Source organism: Phacochoerus africanus, chromosome 4 (assembly GCF_016906955.1).
Source record: "Phacochoerus africanus isolate WHEZ1 chromosome 4, ROS_Pafr_v1, whole genome shotgun sequence".
NCBI classification, from domain to species: Eukaryota; Metazoa; Chordata; class Mammalia; order Artiodactyla; family Suidae; genus Phacochoerus; species Phacochoerus africanus.
In genome coordinates, this window is record NC_062547.1 from 84640907 (window position 1) to 84666582 (window position 25676).

At 36.8% G+C, this 25676-nt stretch overlaps 1 protein-coding gene across 4 annotated transcripts in view; it reads left to right on the forward strand.

Annotated features, from left to right (window-relative positions):
• POLK (DNA polymerase kappa) overlaps positions 1-25676 on the forward strand; it is a 79438-nt gene that overhangs the window by 52744 nt on the left and 1018 nt on the right. For all 4 annotated transcript variants that reach the window (XM_047778113.1, XM_047778115.1, XM_047778114.1 and 1 more), the window contains 9 exons: positions 1962-2115; positions 9982-10221; positions 11986-12110; positions 13057-13223; positions 15737-15769; positions 18956-19052; positions 21489-21660; positions 23580-24539; positions 25238-25280. In XM_047778113.1, coding sequence (XP_047634069.1) covers positions 1962-2115; positions 9982-10221; positions 11986-12110; positions 13057-13223; positions 15737-15769; positions 18956-19052; positions 21489-21660; positions 23580-24539; positions 25238-25280 — 1991 coding nt within the window. The remainder of the gene's footprint in view (positions 1-1961; positions 2116-9981; positions 10222-11985; positions 12111-13056; positions 13224-15736; positions 15770-18955; positions 19053-21488; positions 21661-23579; positions 24540-25237; positions 25281-25676) is intronic.

Genomic DNA, 25676 nt, shown 5'->3' on the forward strand with positions numbered 1-25676 from the left:
CTACCTCATTTCCCCTAGCAATAAAACCTCCCGCAGATTAAAATAACATCCCACCCTGAATTTTTTTTAAGTTTTTGTTGTTGTTGTTCTTTCAAAACAGTCTGTGGAAGCAAATGCTTTTATGGCTACCTCTGAGAAGGTGGGAAAGGGAGCTCCTTCAAAGGATTACTGCTTATCTCTTGTAGTGTATTCCTTTTTTTTTTTTCATTTTTGGCTGCCCTGTGGCACACAGAGCTCCCATACCAGAGATCAGATGATGAGATCCAAGCTGTAGTTGCTACTCAGGCTGCAGCTGCAGCAATGCTAGATCCTTAACCCAGAGTGATCAAACCAGTATCCCAGCCCTTCCAAGACATGGCCAATCCTATTGTGCCACAGTGGGAGTTCCATTGTCCCATATTCTTAATGAGAGGTAAAATGCCAACCATAAATATTACAGGCTTTTTGTAAGTTCGAAAATCCTTCGAAGACTTTGTAAGACTTTAAGTTCTACTTTAACTCAGAACTTCTGACAGACAGTATGACACTAAGAACTAAATTGTTTTTAGTTCTCTTTACCTATTTACCTTAAGTTGATAGGTAAAGATTTGAGCAGGACCTAGCTTGTTTATTTGCATATGACAAATGGGTTCTTATGTGTATTATGAACTACAGCATAAATTCACTGACTCTAAATGCATTAATATTTATGGCTTAGTTTAAAAGTTTAAGAAAAAGCCATTTTTGTTTTATCCAAAAGAATGGACTAGGTTTAACTGCTCTCCAAGCCTTCATGCTGGTCTATTTTGTTCTTAAAACAGTGTCCTATGTAAAGGAAGTTAATGAGTACTCATTGTCTCCAGAGAGCACTTCTCATTCAGAATAATCTTAGTTGGCTGCCAGCTACAGACTTTCCAGAGTTTCATTTTCACTAGAAAGATTCCGTTTGAGCACACTGTAAAAATTGTTTCTTCTGCAAGAATAAAGCTAATTAGGTATTCTCTGAATAAAGCTTGGCCAATTTTTATGTCACCATTTTCTAAAATTACCTTTGACTCAGCTGTTCATAATGACATTCAAGTAAAAATCTTTCTTTTTCTAAAACATCAAAGAAAGCCTTCTCATGGTACAGCAGATAGCTTTTAAATACTAGGTGGAAATATAACATAATTCAGCAAATATGTTTTTCTAATATACATGTTATTTTGGCAACCATTTCCTCTAATTTCACCTAATACTTCAGCGGTTACAAAAATGCATAGTTTTATACAATAAAACTATCTTATGTAAAAGGCATTTCTGGAATCATACTGAAATTCTGATCTCTTATGTGTTTCTTTTATCCTAAGATGCAACTCCAAACTTTTCCCCATCATTTAATATAGTCACAGATGTAAACTACAGATTCTGTCATCTTTTCCATTCTAAATTCTGATGATTGAGTTTTGTTTTCTGAATAGATAGATACATGCATTAATGTGTGTATTGAGTAGAGTTTTATGTGTATATGATGATTAATTGAAGTAGAACTACTTTCTAAAACAACAGTACCTTCATGTAAGATTATTTCTCTTAAAAAAGAACAAAAACAACCATAAAATGGGGAATGGGATCCTATTGCTCCCTCTTCTCTTTTTGACTTGCCACCTAAAATTACTATGCTTAACCATTTTTTTCTGTGCCTTTCAGAATGATGTTGTCTGAGATTTATTTGAATCAGTCATTAGCCATCGGTGGCTAAGTAGAGCTTGTGTCAAGTGAAGCTATTCTATGGTCTTCTGCCTTCATGCTCTATTTTAATACAACTGAGAATTTGGACAAACTTGCCCTAGCAGTAAATTATATATTCTCTAAATTCATGAGCTGTTGACTATAGAATCTTTACTATAGTTGCAAAATAAGAATGTCATTGTTTCTTATCAGCTGTGTATGGCAGTTTTTGCTGGGGCAGCAAAATTTAAACCATTCTGTTCCTTTTGAAGGTTAAGGAAATACTTGCTGATTATGATCCCAATTTTATGGCCCTGAGTCTTGATGAAGCCTACTTGAACATAACAAAGCACTTAGAGGAAAGGCAAAATTGGCCTGAGGACAAAAGGAAGTATTTCATCAAAACAGGGAACTCTCTAGAAAATGGTAAGCAATTTATTAGAATGATCAAAGTAAAAAACAAACAGAAAACACTTTGAATTAATGAGTTAACTCTTTAACATCCATAGATGACTAGATATGCCTTTAATATAAAAAAAAAGTTGTTATAAATGAAAAATCAGAAATTTAAAATATACCAGTGGGTATTCTGAGTTAAATGTGTGGAATGTCACTTTTAAACCAAAGGAGATTGTTAAATCTCTAGACTTGAAAAACAGGCAGAGTCCCTAAACAAAGTAATTTCATAGCAGTTCTTTTCTGAAGATCTAACAAAGGGTTGGATTGCATTGAATCTGAGGAGGTGCTTTATTTAAGGTGGCCTTTTGTTGTAGTTGTTAACAGAAAATGGATTTTAAAAAAAAATTAGCCACAAACATTAAAACAGTAAGGAGGATTTTTTTTATTTCCCAAATTTTCTATAATTTGGTTCTACAGTGATTATGACCATTTTCAAAATTAGTGACTCCCCAACTCCTCTCTTTGCCATAGAGCTTGTGTGATCAGGCCACTCGAGATGCCTGTTGTCTTGCTCTCTGTACATCCTCTGCTCAACCCTCGCCTCCTTTACTTACACCCTGCTCACATGCCTGACCTTCATGCATACTTGTCCCAGGCCCTAGCTAATGGCTGCTCCCAGTAGCTTATCAAAGGGGCAGTGAGGGGCTCTGCTGGTATCCCTGGTAACTGAAGAGACAACCTGACATCAATTCCCCTATAACTGGTAACCTCACTGTACCCCCAGAAGCAAAAACTGCCCTCATGTCCTGCCCGCCATCAGTCACACATGGTGGGGTGTTGCCCCAGGACTTTGCTTCAAACGTGTAAGATCCCCGCTGCATTAAACCATCGATGATTCTCTTGCTGACTGGGCTTTCTTCGATCTTGAAGCTGAGCAAGTTCAGGCCTTATAGGCCTGTGGGGTGCAGCCGAACAACCTTTTGTTGATTCTATTTTTTATATACAATGAAACAGAAGGTTTTTTTGTTTGTTTTTTGTTTTGTCTTTTTGTCTTTTAGGTCTGCTCCGACAGCATGTGGAGTTTCCCAAACTAGGGGTCAAATCGGAGCTGTAGCCGCCGGCCTACACCAGAGCCACAGCAACGCGGGATCCCAGCCGTGTCTGCAACCTACACCACAGCTCACGGCCACGCCGGATCTTTAACCCACTGAGCAAGGCCACGATGGAACCTGCAACCTCATGGTTCCTAGTCAGATTTGTTAACCACTGTGCCACGACAGGAACTCCAAAACAGAAGTTTTATGATCCCAGGCAGTTTGGTCAAATGGGCCCCCTATAACCTATTCAAAATGATGTCAAAAAACATGCAGATAATACACATACTACTTTCAGTCTTTTGTTAGAGGTATGATTTCTTCAAATACCAGAGCTACCCTGGACCCTTAAGCAAAGTTCACCTGGATGAAAAAGTAGAAACAAACCCACAGCCACATTTTATGTGGACAACTGTTTAACTGCTTCAAATAGAGCAGGCAGTGGTGGGGAAACCTGTTTGTAAGTTTCCTTGAAGCAAAAATGGTGGATCCTCAATGGCATAAAATTCTAACTTTCCCATTGTTTGGATGCGCATCTTTGGAGCACATTTAATGTGGACATCAAATCATAACTTTATTACCTTACTTAGAGCTCTAAGAGGTAGGTCTCTTTCTTTAACAGAAACGTTAAACAGTAGGAGTTCCCATCGTGACTCAGTGGTAATGAACCCACCTAGTATCTGTGAGGACATGGGATTGATCCCTGGCCTTGCTCAGTGGGTTAGGGATCTGGCGTCACAGATGCCACTCTGGCGTTGCTGTGGCTGTGGCGTAGGCAGGTTGCTGCAGCTCTGATTCTACCCCTAGGCTGGGAACTTCCATATTCTTCCGTTGCAGCCCTAAAATTAAAGGAAAAGAAAAGAAACATTGAACAGTAAACACAATAATTTCTCTACACAGAAACTTGCAGCAAAAGGTTTTTTGCTCTGAGTATAAATTTGTTGTTTGGGGAGGTGACACACAAAGCCTGATGTCAACTTTGCTTAAAATTTCACTTTTTTTAGTTCCTTATTTTTCACAAGAAAAAGGAGGGGAACCATTAGTTATGTCAAAGCACCCCCTGAGGGTCTCTTTTAACAATTACTTTCAAAATATGTTATATATATAAAAAAATCACATTGGGACTAAAGTAAATGTCTTTATTCTCTGCTAATGTTCTTTTCATTTATTACATGTCCAAACTCATTATGAGGATATGAATCTCTAATATCAATTGTATCAACATTTTTTATATACTTTCCTCTTCATGTATTTCATATTCTTTTTTTTATGATTAAAGGAAAAGCATTTTATTTATTCTCCGTAAAATGTGGAACAAAAGTGTTTTACAAATGAATGTCAATATATAATATTGCATTTAAAATCCTAAAATAAGAAATATGGCATAAATATTTGGAAAGAAGAACTAGAAATACTATTTTAGACACAATTGTATACCTAGAAACTCCAAAGGAATCAACTAGAATTAGAGAAAACAAAGAATTTCCACTAAGTACAAATAGAAGGAAAGAGGACTGGTGACAAAAACCTGAGAAACAGGAACATTTAAGGGACAGGAGGGAGAAGAGGAGCCAGAAAGAAGCCCAAGAGGGAAGAGCTGAAGAAACATAATAATCATTCTGTAGGAATGTCCCTAGAGCCAAGATAGAATTTCAAGAAAGGAATGGTCCAGTGAGATCTGGATTGGTCTATAGCCACACTATGCTGAACATGCAAGATCTTGTCTAATCTCAGAAGCTAAGCAGGGTCAGGTCTGGTTAGTACTTGGATGAGAGATCTGAATCAGAGTATCCATTGAACCTGGCAGTCAAAATACAATAAACATATTAAAGAGAGTAAGGAAGTATTACTTAATAAATCTTACAGGTGCTATCCACAAAGTAGATGCTCACTGAATAATATCTTTGAGTAGCTGTGTTCAAAGTGAGGTCTGAGGACCAGTAGAACTGCTTCACTTGATGACTTGTTAGAAGGGCAGACCCTGGGGTCCCATCCTCAGGGCCTATTGAATCAGGTGTTACATATGCACATGAAAGTTTCGAAAGCACTGTTTTACAGCTATGTGGTGACCGATGCCCTCCTGGCTTTCTACGGCTCACCTTCTCAAATGGATGCTCGATGCACACTGCCTCATTTTTTAACTCCTTCCTTAATGAAAATTATCTAGGTTCAATTCTACTCAAATGGAATTAATTCAACAAATGTGAATCTTTCCTCTGTTCCAGACGCTGTTACTGGCATTTGGATACATCAGTGGAATGAACAAGACAAATCCCTTCTGGTCCTAATAAGGCCAAACTAAGATTACCATTATTTGGTAATAATTATCATCGCCAAATAATGATAATTTCCAATAAGACAATGATTTTGCTACCTTCTGTTTTTCCCTCAAATTATCTTTCCAGCAGCCCAGAGCCATGCAATAATGTCTGTTCAAAATCATTTTTTCCTGACTAAATAGAAACATTTGAAGGTTTACGGATCAAGCCCCAGTGGCAATGAATCCATTACTCTTCCAGCTTCCTTTTAATCCTTGCCTTGACTTAGTATCTGTGCTGTAACGTTCACCATGTCAAGCGTACAGTGGCTTGACATGGGATCTCAGTTTCCAGATGAGATTGAACTTGGGCCGCAGAAGAAAGTGACGAATCCTAACCACTAGACGTATTTCTTATTCTTAAGCAGTTTATTTACTTTAACTTTTTTTCTCTTACGTAAGTCCCTGTGGGCCAGATTTGCAGGCATATCTCATTTCACATTATGCCAGGAGAAGCTGTCAGCAGTGAGTTGGAGCCATGGCAGGTGGTTGATGAACCTTCCTCTAAAGTCCAAGGCATTTTTCCGCTGTTTTCCCTTTTTCTAAAAGGTGCAGTCTTTGGAAAGCATTGCTAACCACCATGTCTATATATACCTAAAATTATTATTACTATTTTATGTTTATTCCCTCATATAAAGTTGGTTGGTAAGTGACAGGCAATATAAGAAACTAAAATACTGTACACTCTCTAGCACTTGTCATCCAGGTGGGATTGTTTTCTTTTGTTTTGTTTCGTTTTTTGCTTTTTAGGGGTGCACCCACGGCATATGGAAGTTCCCAGGCTAGGGGTTGAATCAGAGCTGCAGCTGCCAGCCTACACCACAGCACCTCGGGATCCAAGCCACATCTGCAACCTACACCATAGCTCATGGCGTCTCTGGTTCCCCGACCCACTGCCAGAGGCCAGGGATCAAACCCGCATCCTCGTGGATGCTAGTTGGATTGGTTTCCACTGCGCCATGTCGGGAACTCTCAGGTGGAATCTTTAATCCTAGTGTTTCAGATTATAAGTAACCTTAGTTTTGTACTCTTTCCTCAGTTGTGGGGAGTATAAAGATATATCTTTCATGAAGTCTGGGAGAGTTATGCCTCCTGCTTGGTTTTTGTTTCTCAGGATTGCTTTGGTGATTCTGGGTCTTTTGTGGTTCCATATAAATGTTTGGATTGTTTGTTCTAGTTCTGTGAAAAATGTCATGGGTAATCTGATAGGGATTGCATTGAATCTGTAGATTGCTTTGGGTAGTATGGCCATTTTTACAATATTGATTTTCCCAATCCAGGAACATGGAATATCTTTCCATTTCTTTACATCTTCTTTGATTTCTTTGATTAAAGTTTTATAGTTCTCTGCATATAGGTCCTTTACCTCCTTGGTCAGGTGTATTCCGAGGTATTTGATTTTGTGAGGTGCAATTTTAAAAGGTATTATATCTTTGTATTCCTTTCCTAATATTTCATTGCTGGTATACAGAAATGCAACTGACTTCTGAATGTTAATCTTATATCCTGCTACTTTGCTGAATTTATTAATCAGTTCAAGTAGTTTTGGGGTTGAGTCCTTAGGGTTTTCTCTGTATAGTATCATGTCATCTGCATACAGTGACAGTTTGATCTCTTCTCTTCCTATATGGATGCCTTTTATTTCTTTTGTTTGTCTAACTGCTGTGGCTAGGACTTCCAAAACTATGTTGAAGAGCAGTGGTGAGAGTGGGCATCCCTGTCTTGTTCCAGAGTTGAGTGAGAAGGTTTTCAGTTTTTCCCCATTGAGTATTATATTTGCTGTGGGTTTATCATAAATGGCTTTGATTATATTCAGGAATGTTCCCTCTATACCCACTTTGGCGAGGGTCTTGATCATGAATGGATGTTGGACTTTGTCAAATGCTTTTTCTGCATCTATTAAGATGATCATATGATTTTTGACTTTTTTTTTGTTAATGTGGTGTATGATGCTGATGGATTTGCGTATGTTGAACCATCCTTGTGAACCTGGGATGAACCCAACCTGATCATGGTGTATAATTTTTTTGGTATGTTGTTGGATTCGGTTGGCTAAGATTTTGTTGAGAATTTTTGCATCTATATTCATCAATGATATTGGCTGATAGTTTTCTTTTTTGGTGGTATCTTTGTCTGGTTTTGGAATGAGGGTGATGGTAGCATCATAGAATGTCTTTGGGAGTATTCCTTCTTCTTCAACCTTTTGAAAGAGTTTAGGGAGGATGGGCACCAATTCCTCTTTATATGTTTGATAAAATTCACCTGTGAAGCCATCTGGTCCTGGACTTTTATTTGTAGGGAGTGATTTTATGACCTCTTCAATTTCATTTCTAGTGATCGGTCTGTTCAGTTGGTCTGTTTCTACTTGATTCAGTTTTGGCAGGCTATAAGATTCTAGAAAATTGTCCATTTCTTCCAGATTGTCAAACTTGTTGCCGTATAGTTGTTCATAGTATTCTCTTATGGTTTTTTGTATTTCTGCTGTATCCATTGTGATTTCTCCTTTTTCATTTATAATTTTGGTTATTTGGGTTCTTTCTCTCCTCTTTTTAGTGAGTCTGGCCAGGGTTTGTCAATTTAGTTTACCTTTTCAAAGAACCAGCTCTTGGTTTTATTAATTTTCTCTATTGTTTTTTGAGTCTCTATTTTATTGATTTCTTCTTTGATCTTTATAATTCCCTTCCTTCTGCTGACTTTAGGACCTTTTTGTTCTTCTTTTTCTAATTTATAAATGTAATTGTAATGTATACATGTAAGGATAACCTAACCCCCCTGCTGTACAGTGGGAAAATAAAAAAATTATAAAAAAAAGATATATCTTTCAAAAAGGAAATAAGAAACCACTCCAGCAGTTAGTTGCATAGCCAGGGCTCATGGAAAAGTAAACAGATTGAAAAGGTAATCCATAGCATTTAGTGGCAACTCTAACCGTGAACATGAAGACAGCATGCTTTGCTTTTTACTGTAGAGTTCTACTGTCAGTGACTCACCTGAGGGTAGTGTGATAGGAGCATGAGGTACAAAACAGGGCATGAGGAACTGCAGAAGGGGGTCATGAACGTACCTTATTCGGTCTGCAGTTTTCCTGTAGCTCTTTACCTTGACTTCCGCACATCCGGGTGGGAAAAGAGGGTCCAGGTGGATACCGTTTTAACTGCACCACACAGCTTTAATCCCCTCTGAAGTGCTCTGCCTTCTAAAACCAGATAATGGAAAATAAACTGAAGTACCTGAGTAACAGCTAATGTACGTTTGAAAATAGGGCTTACTTTGTAAGTGGCCTGGGAATTCAGATTCGGAAAACAGCTGTCTGTAACTTAATTCGTATTCCATACTTAAAAGTTTGAAACTCCTCAGGTGTCTGCCATATTATTTTATTTATATTATCTTTATAAAATCTTTCCAAAAGGCCAATTTCCATTTTTTAAATATAATGTATTTGTGTCTTGATACTAGAACTTTGATTTTTGCTTTTGTATATACCTTAATTTGGAAAACATATACATGTAAAAAAATTATGAAATGCATCAGAAAGCTCTGTTATTAATCTTAGTTTTTATAAATTTTACATTTAAACTTATTTTGCCTCCATTAAACCCAGAAGGTAAAGTCATCAATGGATTGGTTCATGAGGACATTTTTAGTATCAGTATAGAGTTAAGTGTATTTCATATAGTTCATTATGAAAAATGCAGATAAAATGAAGTCATAATCAGAGTAGAATTTCTACCTTACTTTTTAATAGTAATATTAATTTACAGGCTTTTGATCATAATAAAGGCTTCTTGCCCTTAAACCTGGAACATGGTTAATCTGATTAGACCTCAAGAATTTATATATTTAAAGAAGCATAACTTCCAGAAGTAATTTCTATTTATTTCAAATGTGGTCTTAGTAAAAATGATCCTTTATTAACAAAAAAGTAGAAATTAAAATTAGCTTTTGAAAGAAGAAAATTCAGATTACTTTAATATTCAAAAAGTTCTTCCATGAATGAAGAAAATTTAAGGTTGTTTTCCTCCTGTCAAAACAAAAGTTATCTTTGAGGCATAATTACTCTGTATTGCTTAATGCCTTTTTCCTGATTCCTAAATTCTAATTTAAGAAGGTTCTTTTTCCCCCAGAGATGAGGAAAGAAGGGGGGGAATCTTTCATTTTTTTTAGGAAAAAAAATACTCTGAATCTAATTCCAATTCTGGATTTCAAATAATTTTGGTACAAAAATTAATAAGCTTTACATAAGATAGTTCCTTTTAAATATATACAATGCAAATGAATAATAATCTTTTTAAGAAAAACTTAGAATCAGTGTTTTCTTTGTTACACAGGTAGAACGTAAATAATAACATTTCTGATCTTGATTCTTAGAAACAAAACTAAATTAGATTTGTTTTCCCTTTAGAAAGACTGTAGGAAAACCTAACTTATGAAGTATGTATTTCTTAAAATGAAGATGAATTACTGTTCCTGTTTACAATTTAGATAAACCAGGAAAGGAAGTTAATAAACTGAGTGAGCATGAACGATCCATCTCTCCACTACTTTTTGAAGATAGTCCTCCTGACTTGAAGTCCCCAGGAAATTCTTTTCAAGTGAACTTTGAAGAGCCGAATAATCCTCAAATGACCCAAAACTCAGTTGTTTTTGGAACATCAGCTGAGGAAGTGGTAAAGGAAATTCGTTTCAGAATCGAGCAAAAAACAACACTGACAGCCAGTGCAGGTACTTAAATGGATATTGATGGTTTCAGTAGTTACAATTTTCAGACTGGCTAATTCAAATGTAAAATTAGTAGTTTTTCATTAAAAGTGTGTAGAAATATTTTACTTAACTGTTTTAATTATTGTTATTAACTGCTGACAACTTTACCTATTCAGAATTCTGTGAACCTATAGGTAACTTGGAATGAAGCAAAAAAGCCCATGTATCCAAAGCAAAAACTTAATCATAAAGCTTAGGTGGCTTTCCTTTTTTTTTTTTTTGTCTTTTTGCCATTTCTAGGGCCGCTCCCGCGGCATATGGAGGTTCCCAGGCTAGGGGTCGAATCGGAGCTGTAGCCACCAGCCTACACCAGAGCCACAGCAACACAGGATCCGAGCCATGTCTGCAACCTACACCACAGCTCACGGCAACGCCGGATCCTTAACCCACTGAGCAAGGCCAGGGATCGAACTCGCAACCTCATGGTTCCTAGTTGGATTCGTTAACCACTGCGCCACGACGGGAACTCCAGGTGGCTTTCCTTTTTGAAGCACAAAATATATTTTAATTGGTTTTGGATATCATACTTTATTAATTTTTTCCTTTGAAGACTTACAGTCAAGAAAGACCCCAGATGACTAATGTTTGGATGAGACAGAAAAAGCACCAACTAGCAATATAACCATTTAGAACCATCTGGTGAAGGGAAAAAGAGCTTTGCATATGTCAGTAACCCACGGGGGGTGGGGGTGGGGTGGTGGTCATGCTGTGTCTTAGCGTAGAAACTGATATTCATAATGAGGACCCTAGATTACCTTATGAAAGCTGTATTGATTGGGTTAGTCTTTCCTGTACCAAATGATGAGAGTGAATCATAAGTTTTAAAAAGATGTGTGTAGGAGTTTCCATCGTGGCTCAGTGGTTAACGAATCCGACTAGGAACCACGAGGTTGCGGGTTCGATCCCTGCCCTTGCTCAGTGGGTTAAGGATCCAGCGTTGCCGTGAGCTGTGGTGTAGGTTGCAGATGTGGCTCGGATCCTACGTTGCTGTGGCTGTGGTGTAGGCTGGTGGCTACAGCTCCGATTCGACCCCTAGCCTGGGAACCTCCATATGCCACGGGAGCGGCCCAAGAAATGGCAAAAAGACAAAAAAAAAAAAAAGTTGTGTGTAAAAAATGCTCTTAGACTTCAAAATACCATAGAGAGGCATTCCCACTGTTGCACAGTGGGTTTAGAAACCAATTGCAGAGGCTTGGTTTGATGTGAAGGTATGGGTTCAGTTCCTGGCCTGGCGTAGCAGGTGAAAGGATCTGGCATTGTTGCAGCTGTGGCTTAGGTCAATCCCTGGCCCAGGCACTTCCATATGCTGTGGGTGCAGCCATGAAAAAACAAAACAAACAAAAAAACAAAAAAAAAGGAGGCTTAAAGTATTCCTCATTTCTGCTGCCACAATAACTGATATAGTTCCTTTCCCTAAAATTGTAGCAAACCCTGGAGAGAGATAGTAATCAAATGTTATTTTCAAAGTAGCGTTCCATATCATTTCAGATTTTTGCATTTAATTTTTTCTGTATTATTAGCACTTATTTTTATTTTTTTGGTTGTTGTTTTTGTCTGCACCTGCAGCATGCAGAAGTTCCTGGGCTAGGGACTGAACCCGCACCACAGCAGTGGTGACAACTAGTGATCCTTACCCTGCTAAGCAACTAGGGAACTCCCTGTTATCACGTATTTTTAAATCATACATATTATGTTCTTTAAGTCATCAGAGTGTTTTCTTTTAAGGCATTGCACCAAATACAATGTTAGCAAAAGTCTGCAGTGATAAGAATAAACCAAATGGACAATACCAAATTCTCCCTAACCGACAGGTTGTGATGGACTTCATCAAGGACTTACCCATTAGAAAGGTAAGATTTTGCAAATTTTTTTTATCTGTATATATACTCTGACTTCTGAAGAAATACTATTTAGGATGATAGTAATCATTTTTTCAGAAAAATTTTAAAACAATAGGTAACATGCAAGAACTGTAGTGGATGATTGAATTTGGACTTGAAGAAATCTTTCTGTGAAATCCTACAAGTGAGGTTTAGGAAACTTGTTTGCTGAAAAGTTTTTAGAAAGTAATGGACTTATTACCATTTAATTAAACTTATAAACAAACCAGAAATAGACCCACAGACATAGAAAACAAACTTATGGTTACCAAGGGGGAAAGGAATGGAGGGGAGGGGTAAAATAGGAGTTTGGGATTAGCCTATACACATGTATTTTATATATATATATATGGTATATATAACACCTACCTCACCACTCCAGAGAGGAGTGATGAGTTGGGCAAAATAGGTGAAGATGATTAAGAGGTCCAAACGTACAGTTGTAAAATAAATGGTAACGGATATAATGTACAGCATAGAGAGTATAGGAAATAACATTATAATAAGTTTGTGTGGTGACCACATGGTTACTAGACTTATTGTGGTGATTGATTCGTAATATATATGTTATATCACTGTGTTGTACACCTGAAACTAATGTTATTTGTCAACTGTAAAGATCAAAATGGGAAAAAAGAGTTGTTTGCCCTACCATTCCCCAATTTTATAGGACCACAGAACTCTTTTTTTAAAATGCTTTTTAAAAAATTCCATGGAATTTAAAATTTAAAATTTCCATGGAACACTGGTTTAGGAAATGTGGCCCAAAAGTGATTAAAACCATTTTCTTTCATGACTTGTGAAAATAGGAACATTATTTATACCTTTTATTAGTTATAAGAGGTATGATGCAGTTTAAAATCAGTTCTTACCTTAATTAAAAATGTATTAATGGTAAATATTTATTCTTTTCTAGGTTTCTGGAATAGGAAAAGTTACAGAGAAAATGTTAAAGGCTCTTGGAATTATTACGTGTACAGATCTCTACCAACAGAGGGCATTACTTTCTCTCCTTTTCTCTGAAACATCTTGGCATTATTTCCTTCATATTTCCCTGGGTCTAGGTTCAACATGCTTGCCCAGGTATCTGTATGTAAAGTCACTTTGCTTTTTCTTTACCATTTGCTGAAATAGTGGTTTTAACCATTGAGATGGAGGTGATAAGGATAACATTTTAAATTTCTTTTAGGCTAGCTCAATTCAGAATGTAATTTTTGAATTAAGGTCAAAAGATTGGATGTGAGAGTAAAGGAAAAGAGGAATAGAGAACCACTTGTAGGTTGTTGGGTACAGCAACTGGATAGATGGATAAGAGGAATGGTGAGTGCTTTTCTTTTCTGTACCTGCCTCATTCTTTGTTCAGAACATAAGAATGCTGGTGGTCAGATTGCTGAGGAAAGAAAGATGGTTCATGCTCCAGAATTCACTCTCTAAGCAAGTAGACTTTTATTTTTTAGGGCCACACCTGTGGCATATAGAGGCTCCCAGGCTAGGGGTTGAATTGGAGCTGTAGCTGCCAGCCTACCTCACAGCCACAGCAACGTGGGATCCAAGCCAAGTCTTTGACCTGCACCATAGCTCACAGCAACACCAGATCCTTAACCCACTGAGCGAGGCCAGGGATCACACCTGCGTCCTCATGGTTACTAGTCAGGTTCGTTTCTAACTCCTAAGCAAGTATACCTAATGCATCTTTGAAAGCCTTCACGAACCAACTGTTTATCTTCTCTTCCCCAGATTTGTAAATGATTCATTCATAAAATACTGAGTACTTACTTTGTGTTAGGCACTGTTCTAAGCACGGGGATAATATCAGAAAACAAGACACAGTCCTGCCTTCATGGAGTTTGTAGAGTAGTGTAGGAAATAGAAAGTAACCAAATGAACAATTGCAGAAAGAAGGGTAAAGCGGGGGCATAGAAATTGACTGGGCTAAGAGGTAGGGTTGGCAGCAGTGACCAGAGGCAGGGACCCACAGGAGCAAAGATACAGAAGAGCAACAGCTAGAGAAGAGGCCCTGTGTTCTTCTCTGCCACTCTTTCATCTAGATCTTAAAAAGAAGGATCTGAGAGCACTGTTAGGTGTGGGTGAAGAGTGGGCCCTAAAAACTAGAATGAGAATTAAGACTGGCCTCTGTTTTACAATTTTGTCATCATCCTGTGAGCCTGCCCTCAGAATAACTCCTTTATATTTGTATAGCTAAACTAAAGGAAAACATGATTACTGAGGAGGCATATAAAATAAATTGGGGGTTTTTTTTGGTCTCACCCTCAGCATGTGTAGTTTCCCGGGCAAGGGATCAAATTCGAACTATAGCTCTAACCAGAGACATAGCAGTGACAACACCCGCTGAGCCGTGAGTGAACTCCTTAAAATAAGTTTGATTAACTAATGAAATCCTGCTAAATCTTAGAGCAATTGCAAGGTATGTGCTATTGCTTTTCTCATCTCTCCATGCTCCTCATTCTTTCAAGTCCAGGTAGCTGACTTTGATTTTCAGTGGACATAATAGATAAGATTATAAAAGATAAGGGAAAGGCATCACAGTACTATAAATAACCCAGTATTTGAAGATGATGGGAAATAAAACTTTCTTCTTTAATCCAAAAATTACCCTCTTTTTATTTCCATAGTGCTTGAAAATAATACATTTTTTAATATAACGTACCACATATTAACCTGTGGTACAGATGCAGGTAACGCTTTTAAGTGAAATTCACAGGTAATTTTTAACAGCATAAAAGGTCAAACCTACCTTCCCTTGCATCCACATTCTCTGTTCCCCTAATTTGCTTTAGTTTTTTAATCTGTGGTACTTCTCTCCTTCTAACCTGTTTCATGTTTTCCATATTTATTACATTTTTCTTTGTCTCCCTCCACTAAAATATGTTTCTTAATGGCAGGCACTGGGTCTGTTTTGTTCATTACTGTATCTCCAAAGACTGAAACAGTGCTTGATTCATAGTAGGCTCATTTCATATTTAGGAAGTGAATAGTCAACATGTCATTTCAGCTTTTTGCTTTCAACTCCTCCTATCAGAGAAACTAGAATCCAACCAAACGAGATGGTTCGGACTCCTGATCATCATCCTATTGCTGTATACCAAATTTTGCCTGAGCTTCTGCAGAGTGCTTTAATTGAATAAAAATAAGCTACAGCAGAGCAAAATGAATGTACTAGGCCAAAAACTAGATGATGGATATGAAATTATTCAAAATTGAGTTTTATCCTATAACTGCAAGCCATTATGCTACTACCTTCTATTGGTTTTTGTAAAGTGTAGTTTTTAATATTCAGGCTTTAAATAGAAACAATTTATAATATCAACCTGTTTTCGAATTTGTTCTCATTGACAGACATAAATTTGATCCGTTACACATGTAATCATATTAGCATTTTATCTGTCTACATTCTTTGGTGGTACTTTTATTTTTGATGAAAAAACTCATTGTGTTTTGTGATGTATATATACTTTTAATCAAGAACATTATTGAGATATCTAAAGGGTAACTGATATGTTAAATCCTTCTGGTTGACTAAAAAGGACCTCAGTCTTCTTTGAGAATGCAATTAAAAGGTTTTTGTTTGTTTCAAGGGATGGAGAGAGGAAAAGCATGAGTGTTGAGAGGTAAAGTATTCATAATTTATATTATTTTAAACTAATATTTAATTATTAGTAAAATATCACTGAAATTAAAAAATTCATTTGCAAGCCAAATAACAGATTTCAGCAGTTGACATGCCTAAGTATTCCAGTACAATGCTTTATTATCTTTGCTTGCTCTGCTCTCAATAGGAAAAAATATAACTGCAGTTACTCTTTTGAATGTTGGTTTTGTTCCTATTCAGTGAAAACCAAGCATTTTAGGATTTCAAGCCTTAATTTCTAGGCTTGTTTATAAGAAAACTTATACTGAGAAGTTATTTGGGAAATTCAAGAAATGACAATGGAAATTCCCCCTGAAAATTTTTCAAATATTGGTGAATGACCATAGGCATCAAATAGTAAGCTGTTGATGAATGAGAGCTTAGAGCTGATGTAGTTCACTGGTTTACAATCTTGTTTGGAAGTCACATGAAATCTTGATGGAATGTTATTGTTTTGGCAAATAAATACATTTTCATTGTTTGAAAAGTCCCTCAATTATCTCTTCAAAGCACCGAAGTTCTACTAGGACATTTAAGAACCACGGACTTAGTATAAGGTTTTGTTCATTTTTCACATGTGTTATTTGTGGTCAGAAATGCTGAATGACCTTTACAAGACAACACACTCAGTGAATGACTTTGATAAAAGTTGCTGTTTTAGGCTGTGATTTACCTAAAAGCAATTAAAAGAAAGGGGGGGGTCCAAAAGCAGGATAGTATTGGACAATTTAATGATTTTTTAATTGAGAATATTGCTTGCTGTACAATAATATTAGTAATTAATTTTTTAAAGAAAGGGCCAGCAAACCAATAGAAAAAAATGAACAAAGATCTAATTAGGGGAAAGAAAGTACAAGTGGCTCTAAAAATATGTGAAAATAATCCTAATCTCTTTATAATTTAAGAAATACAGATTGAAAAATCTATGCAATAGCATTTTTCACTAATCAAGTTGGCAAAGATACTAACATGCTCTATTGGTAAGATTATAGGAGTGAAAACGCTAGTAAACTCTAAAGGAGGGTATACTAGTTTCTTTTCTTTTTTTTCTTTTTAGGGCCACACCTGTGGCATATGGAAGTTCCTGGGCTAGGTGTCAAATCGGAGCTGGAGCTGCTGGTCTACATCATAGCCATGGCAACACTGGATCCAAGCCACATCTCTAGCCTGCGCTACAGTTTGCAGCAACATCAGATCGTTAAGCCACTGAGGGAGGCCAGGGATCCAACCCTCATCTTCACGGACACTGTGTTGGGTTTTTAACCCTCTGAGCCATAATGGCAACCACAATATACTAGTTTCTTATTAGTGGTATAGCTAATTACCACAGATTTTTTTCTCTTAATGGTTCTGAAGGTCATAAGCCCTAAAATTAAGGCATCAGCAGGGTTGCAATACTTCTAGAGGCTTCAGAGGAAAATCCATTTCCTTACTAAAAGCTTTTAGAGGCTACTTGCATTCCTTGGCTCGCAGCCCCACCTCCATCTTCAAATTTCCACATTTTGTGTTTCTTTAACTCTTACCCTCCTGCGTCCTTCTTATAAGAACCCTTGGGATTACATTGGACCTATCTCATTAATTCAGGATAATTTCCCCATCTTAATTTAACCACATGTATGAAATCCGTTTTACCATACAGTGTACTACGTTCTGAGAGTTTAGGATTTAGACATCTTTGAGGACCATTATTTTGGCTACCACAGGGGCAAGCCATTTGACAATATCTGTCAACATCATAGTCACACGTATACTTTGATCCCACAGTTCTTTTGCTAGGAATTCATTCCCTAGGTGTAATCACTTGTCATTTTACATGTGTACAAGGTTATCCATTGCATTTTTTTCATGATAGTAAAAGATTAGAAATAACTTAATAAAGGATTGGTTAAATGATCTTACTTTTTTTTTTTTCCGCTTTTTAGGGCCGCACTTGTGGCATATGAAAGTTCCCAAGCTAGGAGTAGAATTGGAGCTACAGCTGCCGACCTGCACCAGAGCTGCAGCAATGCCAGATCCAAGCCGTGAATGTGACCTACACCACAGCTCACTGCAATGTCGGATCCTTGACCTACTGTGCATGGCCAGGGATTGAACCCACATCCTCATGGATCCTAGTTGGGTTCATTAACTGCTAAGCCAGGACAGACACTCCTAAATGATCTTACATCTCTAAATTGAAATGTTATGCTGCCATTTAAAAGTAAAGAAATTACTTACTTAATAGAGAACTCTCACCAGGATGAATGAGAAAGCAAAGTGTTAATATGCCTAATATTCTACCATTTATATAAAAATGAGGGGAAATGTTTGCTTTTTTCTTTTATATGTATATAGTACTCTGGAAGAATTTAAATGACTTGCAAGCTGGCAACACTGGTGGCCACCAAGGAGGAAAAACTGGGTAGCTGGGGATAGAGTTAAAAGGGGGACTCTTCACTGAATAGTCATTTGCTCAGAGGTTTTGTTTGTTTGGCCACACCCACAGTGTGTGGAAGTTCCCAGGCCAGGGATCAAACCCATGCCATGGCTGTAACCAGAACCACAGCGGTGACAATGCCGGATCCTTAACCCACTGAAACACAAGGGAACTCCAGGGGTTTTTACACCTTTATTTCTCTTTAGTGTCATCCTCTTTTATATTAATATGACCTTTCAACACCCTTGTGCCGATGAAGTCACAAGCTCTACATTTAATCTTACCAGCCCTCCATATCCAGTTGTCTGTTAGACAACTGTGCGTAGGTGCCATGAACCAAGCCCTAAAATTAACTTGAAGATAAATCTCTTACAGAGAATATGTGTGCAATAATTGGAAGGATGTTCTCAACTGTACTTTCTTAAGATAATCCTCTGTCTGTATACATATGAATCCTAATGTGTTGTAAAGTTCTGGGGCATTATTATCTGTTGGTGACTTTAATCCTCTTTAAAAAAATACTGTGGAGAGCAAATGCAACTTTGCTAATCAGTTTAAGTATAAATAATCCTCCATTGTTTATAAAAATCTTAGATATTTTTACTTAATTATATCTTAGTTCCTTTAAAAACTATTCTATACTGTAGAAAATATAACTTAATACTAGGCCATTTAAACATCCTGTATCATTCCTATATTATCCTGAATTATAGTTTACTTTGTGCACCAAAATCATTTTTGTCTTTCTAGGACATTCAGTGAGATAAATAAAGCAGAAGAGCAGTACAGCTTGTGCCAAGAACTTTGCAGTGAACTTGCTCAAGATCTGCAGAAAGAAGGACTTAAGGTACTTTGTTTTTATATGGTGTTCTTAATTTTTAAAAATTTTAATAATAAAAAGGTACCTTAAAGGAAGACTTAGATTTTGCATTTAAATACACAGTGGAAACTGTCATAAAAGAGTGTTCCCATCTTCAGTAGAGACAAATCTGACCCATATCTGAGGCGTATGGTGAGGTCATTTTGTGAAGAAGCAACTTATTAAGGGTGCAGTGGCTCCAATATAATTCCAGAGAAGTCTATATTATCTTGAGAGTACTTTTGAATAAGTTCAAAATCAGAGTTATATTGGCAATAAAGAATAAGGCAAAAGAAGGATTTCCCTAGAACTGTACTTGTTATAAATACCCTTTAATGTCATTGTCAGGTGGACAACGAGCTTCTAGAATAGGCCTTTTGATTCAAGGCCTTAATCCAGGTTGCTTAACATGTTGAGAACAAAACCTGGAAGGCTTTGAACTTTGTATTTTATAATCTTCACTCACAGTAATACATACTTAGTATTTTTCCAACACTCTCAAAACAAAGGTGGAATTTTATGAAATGTAATACAAAAGTACTAAAAAGTTATTACCAAGAATGGGATATCTGATGAATATTTTCTTATAATCCTTTTCTGTTATACCTTAAGTATAAAGAGAGTTCTTTTTAAAAATATTTTGGGAGTTCCCATCATGGCTCAGCGGAAACGAATCCGACTAGGAACCATAAGGTTGCGAGTTTGATCTCTGGCCCTGCTCAGTGGGTTAAGGATCTGGTGTTGCCATGATCTCTGGCCCCGCTCAGTGGGTTAAGGATCTGGTGTTGCCGTGAGCTGTGGTGTAAGTCGCTGACACAGCTCAGATCCTGCATTGCTGTGGCTGTGTCCAGCAACTGTAGCTCTAATTGGATCCCTAGCCTGGGAATCTCCATATGCCGTGAATGCAGGTCTAAAAAACAAAAATAAAATAAAATACAAAATAAAAATATTTTAAAATAAATTTCTAATTTTGGAATCGTTTTAGATTTATAAAATAGTTACAAAGATAATGTAGATTTAGGGAATTCCCATCCTGGCTCAGCGGAAACTAATCTGACTAGCATCCATGAGGATGCAGGTTCGATCCCTGGCCTCGCTCACTGGGTTAAGGATCTGGTGTTGCCCTGAGCTGTGGTGTAGGTTGCAGATGCGGCTTGGATCCCCACGTTGCTGTGGCTGTGGCTGGCTCTGATTCAACCCCTAGCCTGGGAACCTTCATAAGCCACTGGTGAGGCCCTGAAAAACAACAGAAACAAAACAAAACAAAAGATAATGTAGATTTCCAGGATACTCAGTTTCCCTCACTATTAACATCATATATTTTTCATAGTATATTTGCAAAATGGAGAAACTGACATTAGCACATTTCTTAACTAAATACAGATATAATTTGAATTTTTCCATTAATGTCCTCCCTCTGTTCCAGGATTCAGTGCAGGGAACCACACACCCAATTTCCTCTAGTCTGACAGTTTCTCAGTATTGCCCTGTTTTTCATGACCTTGGCAGTCCTGAGGAGGACTAGTACTAGAATACTGCAGAACGTCCTCTAATCTGAGTTGGCCTGATAATTTTCTTATGATCAGACCAGGGTTATGGGTTTTTAGAAAGAATTCCACAGAAATGAAGTGTCCATCTCATCACAGCCTGTCAAGGTCTCTGACAGCCACAGAGTATCACAGATGATAATAACCTTCATTACTTGGTTGAGATAGGGTTTGCTAGGCTTCTCCACTATGAAGTTACTATTTTTCTCTTTCCATATAATCTGTCCTTTGGACGTGAGTCAGTAAGTCTCACCCACTTTCACAATCTCTAGGAGGTAGCAAAGTATACATAACAGAAAATTTATCATTTTAACCACTTTTAAGTATACATTTTAGTGGCATTTATAGTATATTCATATTGTGGAACCATCACCAATATTGATTTCCAGAACTTTTTTATTATCCCAAAGTGAAACTCTGTACTTTTGAAATAGTAACTGTAAAGGAATTCTTAACATGTACATTCAGCATAATATCTGGCATACAGTAGGCATACAGTAAGTGTGAGCTGTCTGTAGACCTTTTCAATGAAGTCCCTTCAGAAAAATTTTTTTTCTCTCCTTTTTTAGGTACTGAAAAGAGATTTGATAAAAAGAAAAATGATCAGTTAGTTTTGCCCTTTATAGAAAAGTCTTTCATAAAAATTCAGTTGGGGAGGGATGTAATAATCACGGACTAAAATGGGATTTTTTTAGATTACTTACGGATTTCAGTTATTCTTTATGATAATTTCCATCACCATGTTTTATAAATAATTGATTATACATCCATACTGTATATATACAAGAGACCTTTCTGAATTTTTCTAACCTATAAAATAACTTATTCTTCTAGAAGTTAAAGAGCCATATATAATAATGTATTCTTCTTGTTATAGGGTAGAACTGTTACCCTTAAGCTGAAGAATGTGGATTTCGAAGTAAAAACTCGTGCATCTACAGTTTTATCTGTTATTTCTACTGCAGAAGAAATATTTGCCATTGCTAAAGAATTGCTAAGAACGGAAATTGATGCTGATTTTCCACATCCCTTGAGATTAAGACTTATGGGTATGACTTCTCTTTACATATTTTTCCTTCAATCTGCTAAACTTTCCCAAAGAATCAACTTGGGAAATATTCTCACCTCCATTTTATTTCTTAAGCCTGTTTGGAAGTTGTACTTCTGCTGCTGCCATTTTTGTTAATTCTTAGAATCTGAAGCATATGAGGCCATAATCATTAGTTTAATTCTAATAAGAACCAGTTAAAGTTGTTCTTTTTCTTACTGCCTACTGACATCCTTGGGGTTATGGGTGTTTCAAAATTTTAAACTTTTCAGATTTTAGAAAGCAAATTCAGTGCATGTTGAGTATATTATGTAATTCTCCTCTGGGATCTGAGGCAGCAATTCATGATCAAACACATGATTATTTCTGTAGAAAAACAAAAAAATTATTCACATTGAATTGTAAAGACTCTAAATAGCCTCACATCAATCCAATCATCAATTACCATTTGTTGCTTACAATTTTCAGAGCTTTCTGGATTTCAGAAATATAGACAAGGGATTGTGATGCTACAAAACCACATTTCTAGCCATCACATGAGAAAAAAGACAAACCAGGTTTCCGAAGTGAGCGAGTGAAGGAATGTTTATGGATAAGCACTCCAAATGCCAACTTGACTGCTAAGAATGGGTCATTAGCCATATTTTCACATATGAAAGATGGCACACAGTGAAGTTGAATAAAGTATATTAATTTTAGGAGCTAAAGAATGGATGTTAATAGCCGCTTTATTTATAAATGCCAAAACTTGGAGGCAATCAAGATGTCCTTCAGTAGTAGGTAAATGGAAACTGTGGTACGTCCAGATAACAGAATATTGTTCAGCATGAAAAAGAAATGAGCTATCAGGCCATGAAAAGAAATAGAGGACATTTAAGTGTATGTTGTTGACTGAAAGAAGCCAATCTGAAAAGCTGCACACTCTATGATTCCAGCATATGACATTCTGAAATAGGCAAAACTATGGCGACACTACAAAGATGAGTAGTTGTTAAGCTTTGAGGAAGGGAGGACTAGGTAGAGCACAAAGGGTTTTAGGCAGTGAAACTATTCCGTATGATGCTATAATGGTGGACATTTGTCATTATACATTTCTCAAAATCCATAAAATGTACAATAGTAAGCATGTACCCTAGTGTCAGCTATGGACTTTAAGTAACCATGTGTCATTGTAGATTCATGGGTTGTAGCAAATGTACCACTTGGGTGAAGGATACTGATAGTGGGGGAGGTTCCATATGTGTGGGGACAGGGAGTACATGGAAGCTCTCTACATTCTCTCAACTTTGCTGAGAACCCAAAGTTGCTCTAAAAAATACAGCCTAGGAGTTCCCTGGTGGCTCAGTGGATTAAGGATCCAACATTGTCATGCTGTGGCAAGGGTTCATCCCTGGCCCTGGAATCTCTACATGCCACAGACATGCCCCCCCCCCCCAAAAATAGATCCTATTGCCAAAAAAAAAAAATCTATGTAATTGACTCTAATTAGTTAATTGGTATTTAATAGTATCATGTATCAGATATTAATCAAAAGACCTATAATAATGCTAACTCCTGTAGATACTTAATATTTGATATGTCTATCTTTATAAAGAAGGTAAATTTCTATTCATAATACCACCTTTGAAAAAGCATCCTTCAATTCAGAAAATATACAGTGTTGCTTATTATTTTTTGCTAACTAGCCTCTTTTTTTTTTTTGGCCACAGCCGTGACATGTGGAAGTTCTCAGGACAGGAATTGAACCCCTGCCACGGCAGTGTCAACACTGGATCCTTAAACACTAGGCCACCAGAGAACTCCGTAAACAGCCTTTTTCATAATATGTCACGATAGTATTATGCAAAATGTCTTTATGCTTTATGAGTGAATTGGTTTCGTTTAATTTGAAATGGATTAATTGTGGTTGGTTTAATTTAGGTGTGCGGCTATCTAGTTTTCCTAATGAAGAAGAGAAGAAACACCAACAGAGAAGCATTATTGGCTTCTTACAGCCTGGAAACCAAACCCTGTCAGCCACTGGGTGTATGCTAGAGAAAACTGACAAAGATCAGTTTCCAAAACCTCTGGAAATGTCTCATAAGAAGAGTTTCTTTGATAAAAAACGATCTGAAAGGAAATTGAGCCACCAAGACACATTTAAAAGTGAAACTGTAGACAGACAAAGTTTACCGACATCACAATCATTCCAAGTTTTAAAGAAGAAGATGAGTGAGAATTTAGAAACATTGGAGAATTCAAATAATGGTCAGATATTTACCTGTCCTGTTTGCTTTAGGGAGCAAGGAAGCATTGGTCTGGAAGCCTTTAATAAACACGTAGATGCATGTCTTGATGGGCCTTCAGTGAGTGGAAACTCTAAAATGTTCTCGTGTTCACATGCTTCCTCTACAGAAGCGAATCAGAAAGAACATGTACATGATTCTATTTCACTCTTTGAGAAGCAGGATTACAGAACCCATCAGAAGAATACAGAGATCACTTCAGTAGATTCTGTGGCACTGGTAGAGACTGTCAGTAACCCATCTAATGCAGAGGGTGTAGATGCTTCAAGTAATAAACACAGTGAAGAAGAATGTTCTAATCTTCCAAGCAAATCATTTCATATGGAACATCATCCTCAGAATCCTTGTACTGTTGCACTGGAAAATGAAGATGTTGGGTCATTAGGAAGGCAGGAACCCCCCCAACCTTATTTATATGAAGTGACCAGTGACCAAGTTCTAGTTTGTCCGGTTTGTAATCTAGAACAGAAGACTTCAGATCTTACCTTGTTCAATGTGCATGTGGATGTTTGCTTAAACAAAGGCATTATCCAGGAACTGAGAAAGGATAAAGTTAGTCCAGTTAACAGACCCAAAGATAGCACCAAAACTACTGGTGAGTTTACAGTCATTTTTTTTTTCATTTTATTTTTTATTAATATATAGTCAATTTACAGTGTTTTTCAATTTCTGTGGTACAGCAAAGTATACATTCTTTTTCTTATACTATCTTCCATCATGTTGTAGTCATTTTAAAGAACTTGATTTTCTAGGAATGTTTTATTAAAATTGAAATTATTGTTAAATCTGAAACATATGCCATTAAAGGGATAGTTTGTGAATGCTGCCATTTAAGAAAATGTTAATTACTTTGCCATGGGTTAGAATTAACTGAAGCCATTAGATTTTAAATCTTACGAAACCTTTGGTTTGGGCTTGATTTAGCACAGAATGAACTCAAAGGTTTAGGGAGCTGAGCAATCTAATTAAAAAATAAATTCCTTCAGAGAACATTTGCCAAGGCACAGTGGTAAAAGCTATAATTATATAGCCAGGAAGCTTCTTTAACTTGTTTTTTGGTAGTTCTGACTCTAACCTAACTTCAAAATTAAGTATTACACCAACAAAACAAGTAAATTACAAAGAAATTATGCTATAAATTAGTTTTTGGTATGTATAAATTTGAGCTATGTAGTACTAAGGAAGTTTTTATTCTCTTTAAACAGTCAACTTTAACTGTTTAAATTTTATAAATAATTGTAATGATTTCATGTTATTCATTGTGGAATTTCTTAAATTCCCTTCCCTCTAAAGATAACCCGGGCAAAGTACAGAAGATTGGAACAAAAACTAAAAGGTATGGCTAATTTGAGTTTTAATAAAGCTGGCTATAAAACTGTTAATTTTTTTTTTATGTTTTTGCATTTTAGGGTGCACCTGCAGCATATGGAAGTTCCCAAGCCAGGGGTCGAATCATAGCTGCAGCTACCAGCCTATACCACAGCCACAGCAAGGCGGGATCCAGGCCACCTCTGTGACCTACACCACAGCTCACGTCAACGCCCAATCCTTAACTCACTGAGTGAGGCCAGGGATTGAACCCGCAATCTCGTGGGTCCTAGTCGGGATGGTTAACTGTTGAACCACAAAGGAAATTCCTAAAATTGTTACATTTTAAGATTTGATTTTTAGGAAATGTTCCAGTTTGGTTTTATAAATCATTAAGTAAAGGTATTAAAGTCAATTATTGCAA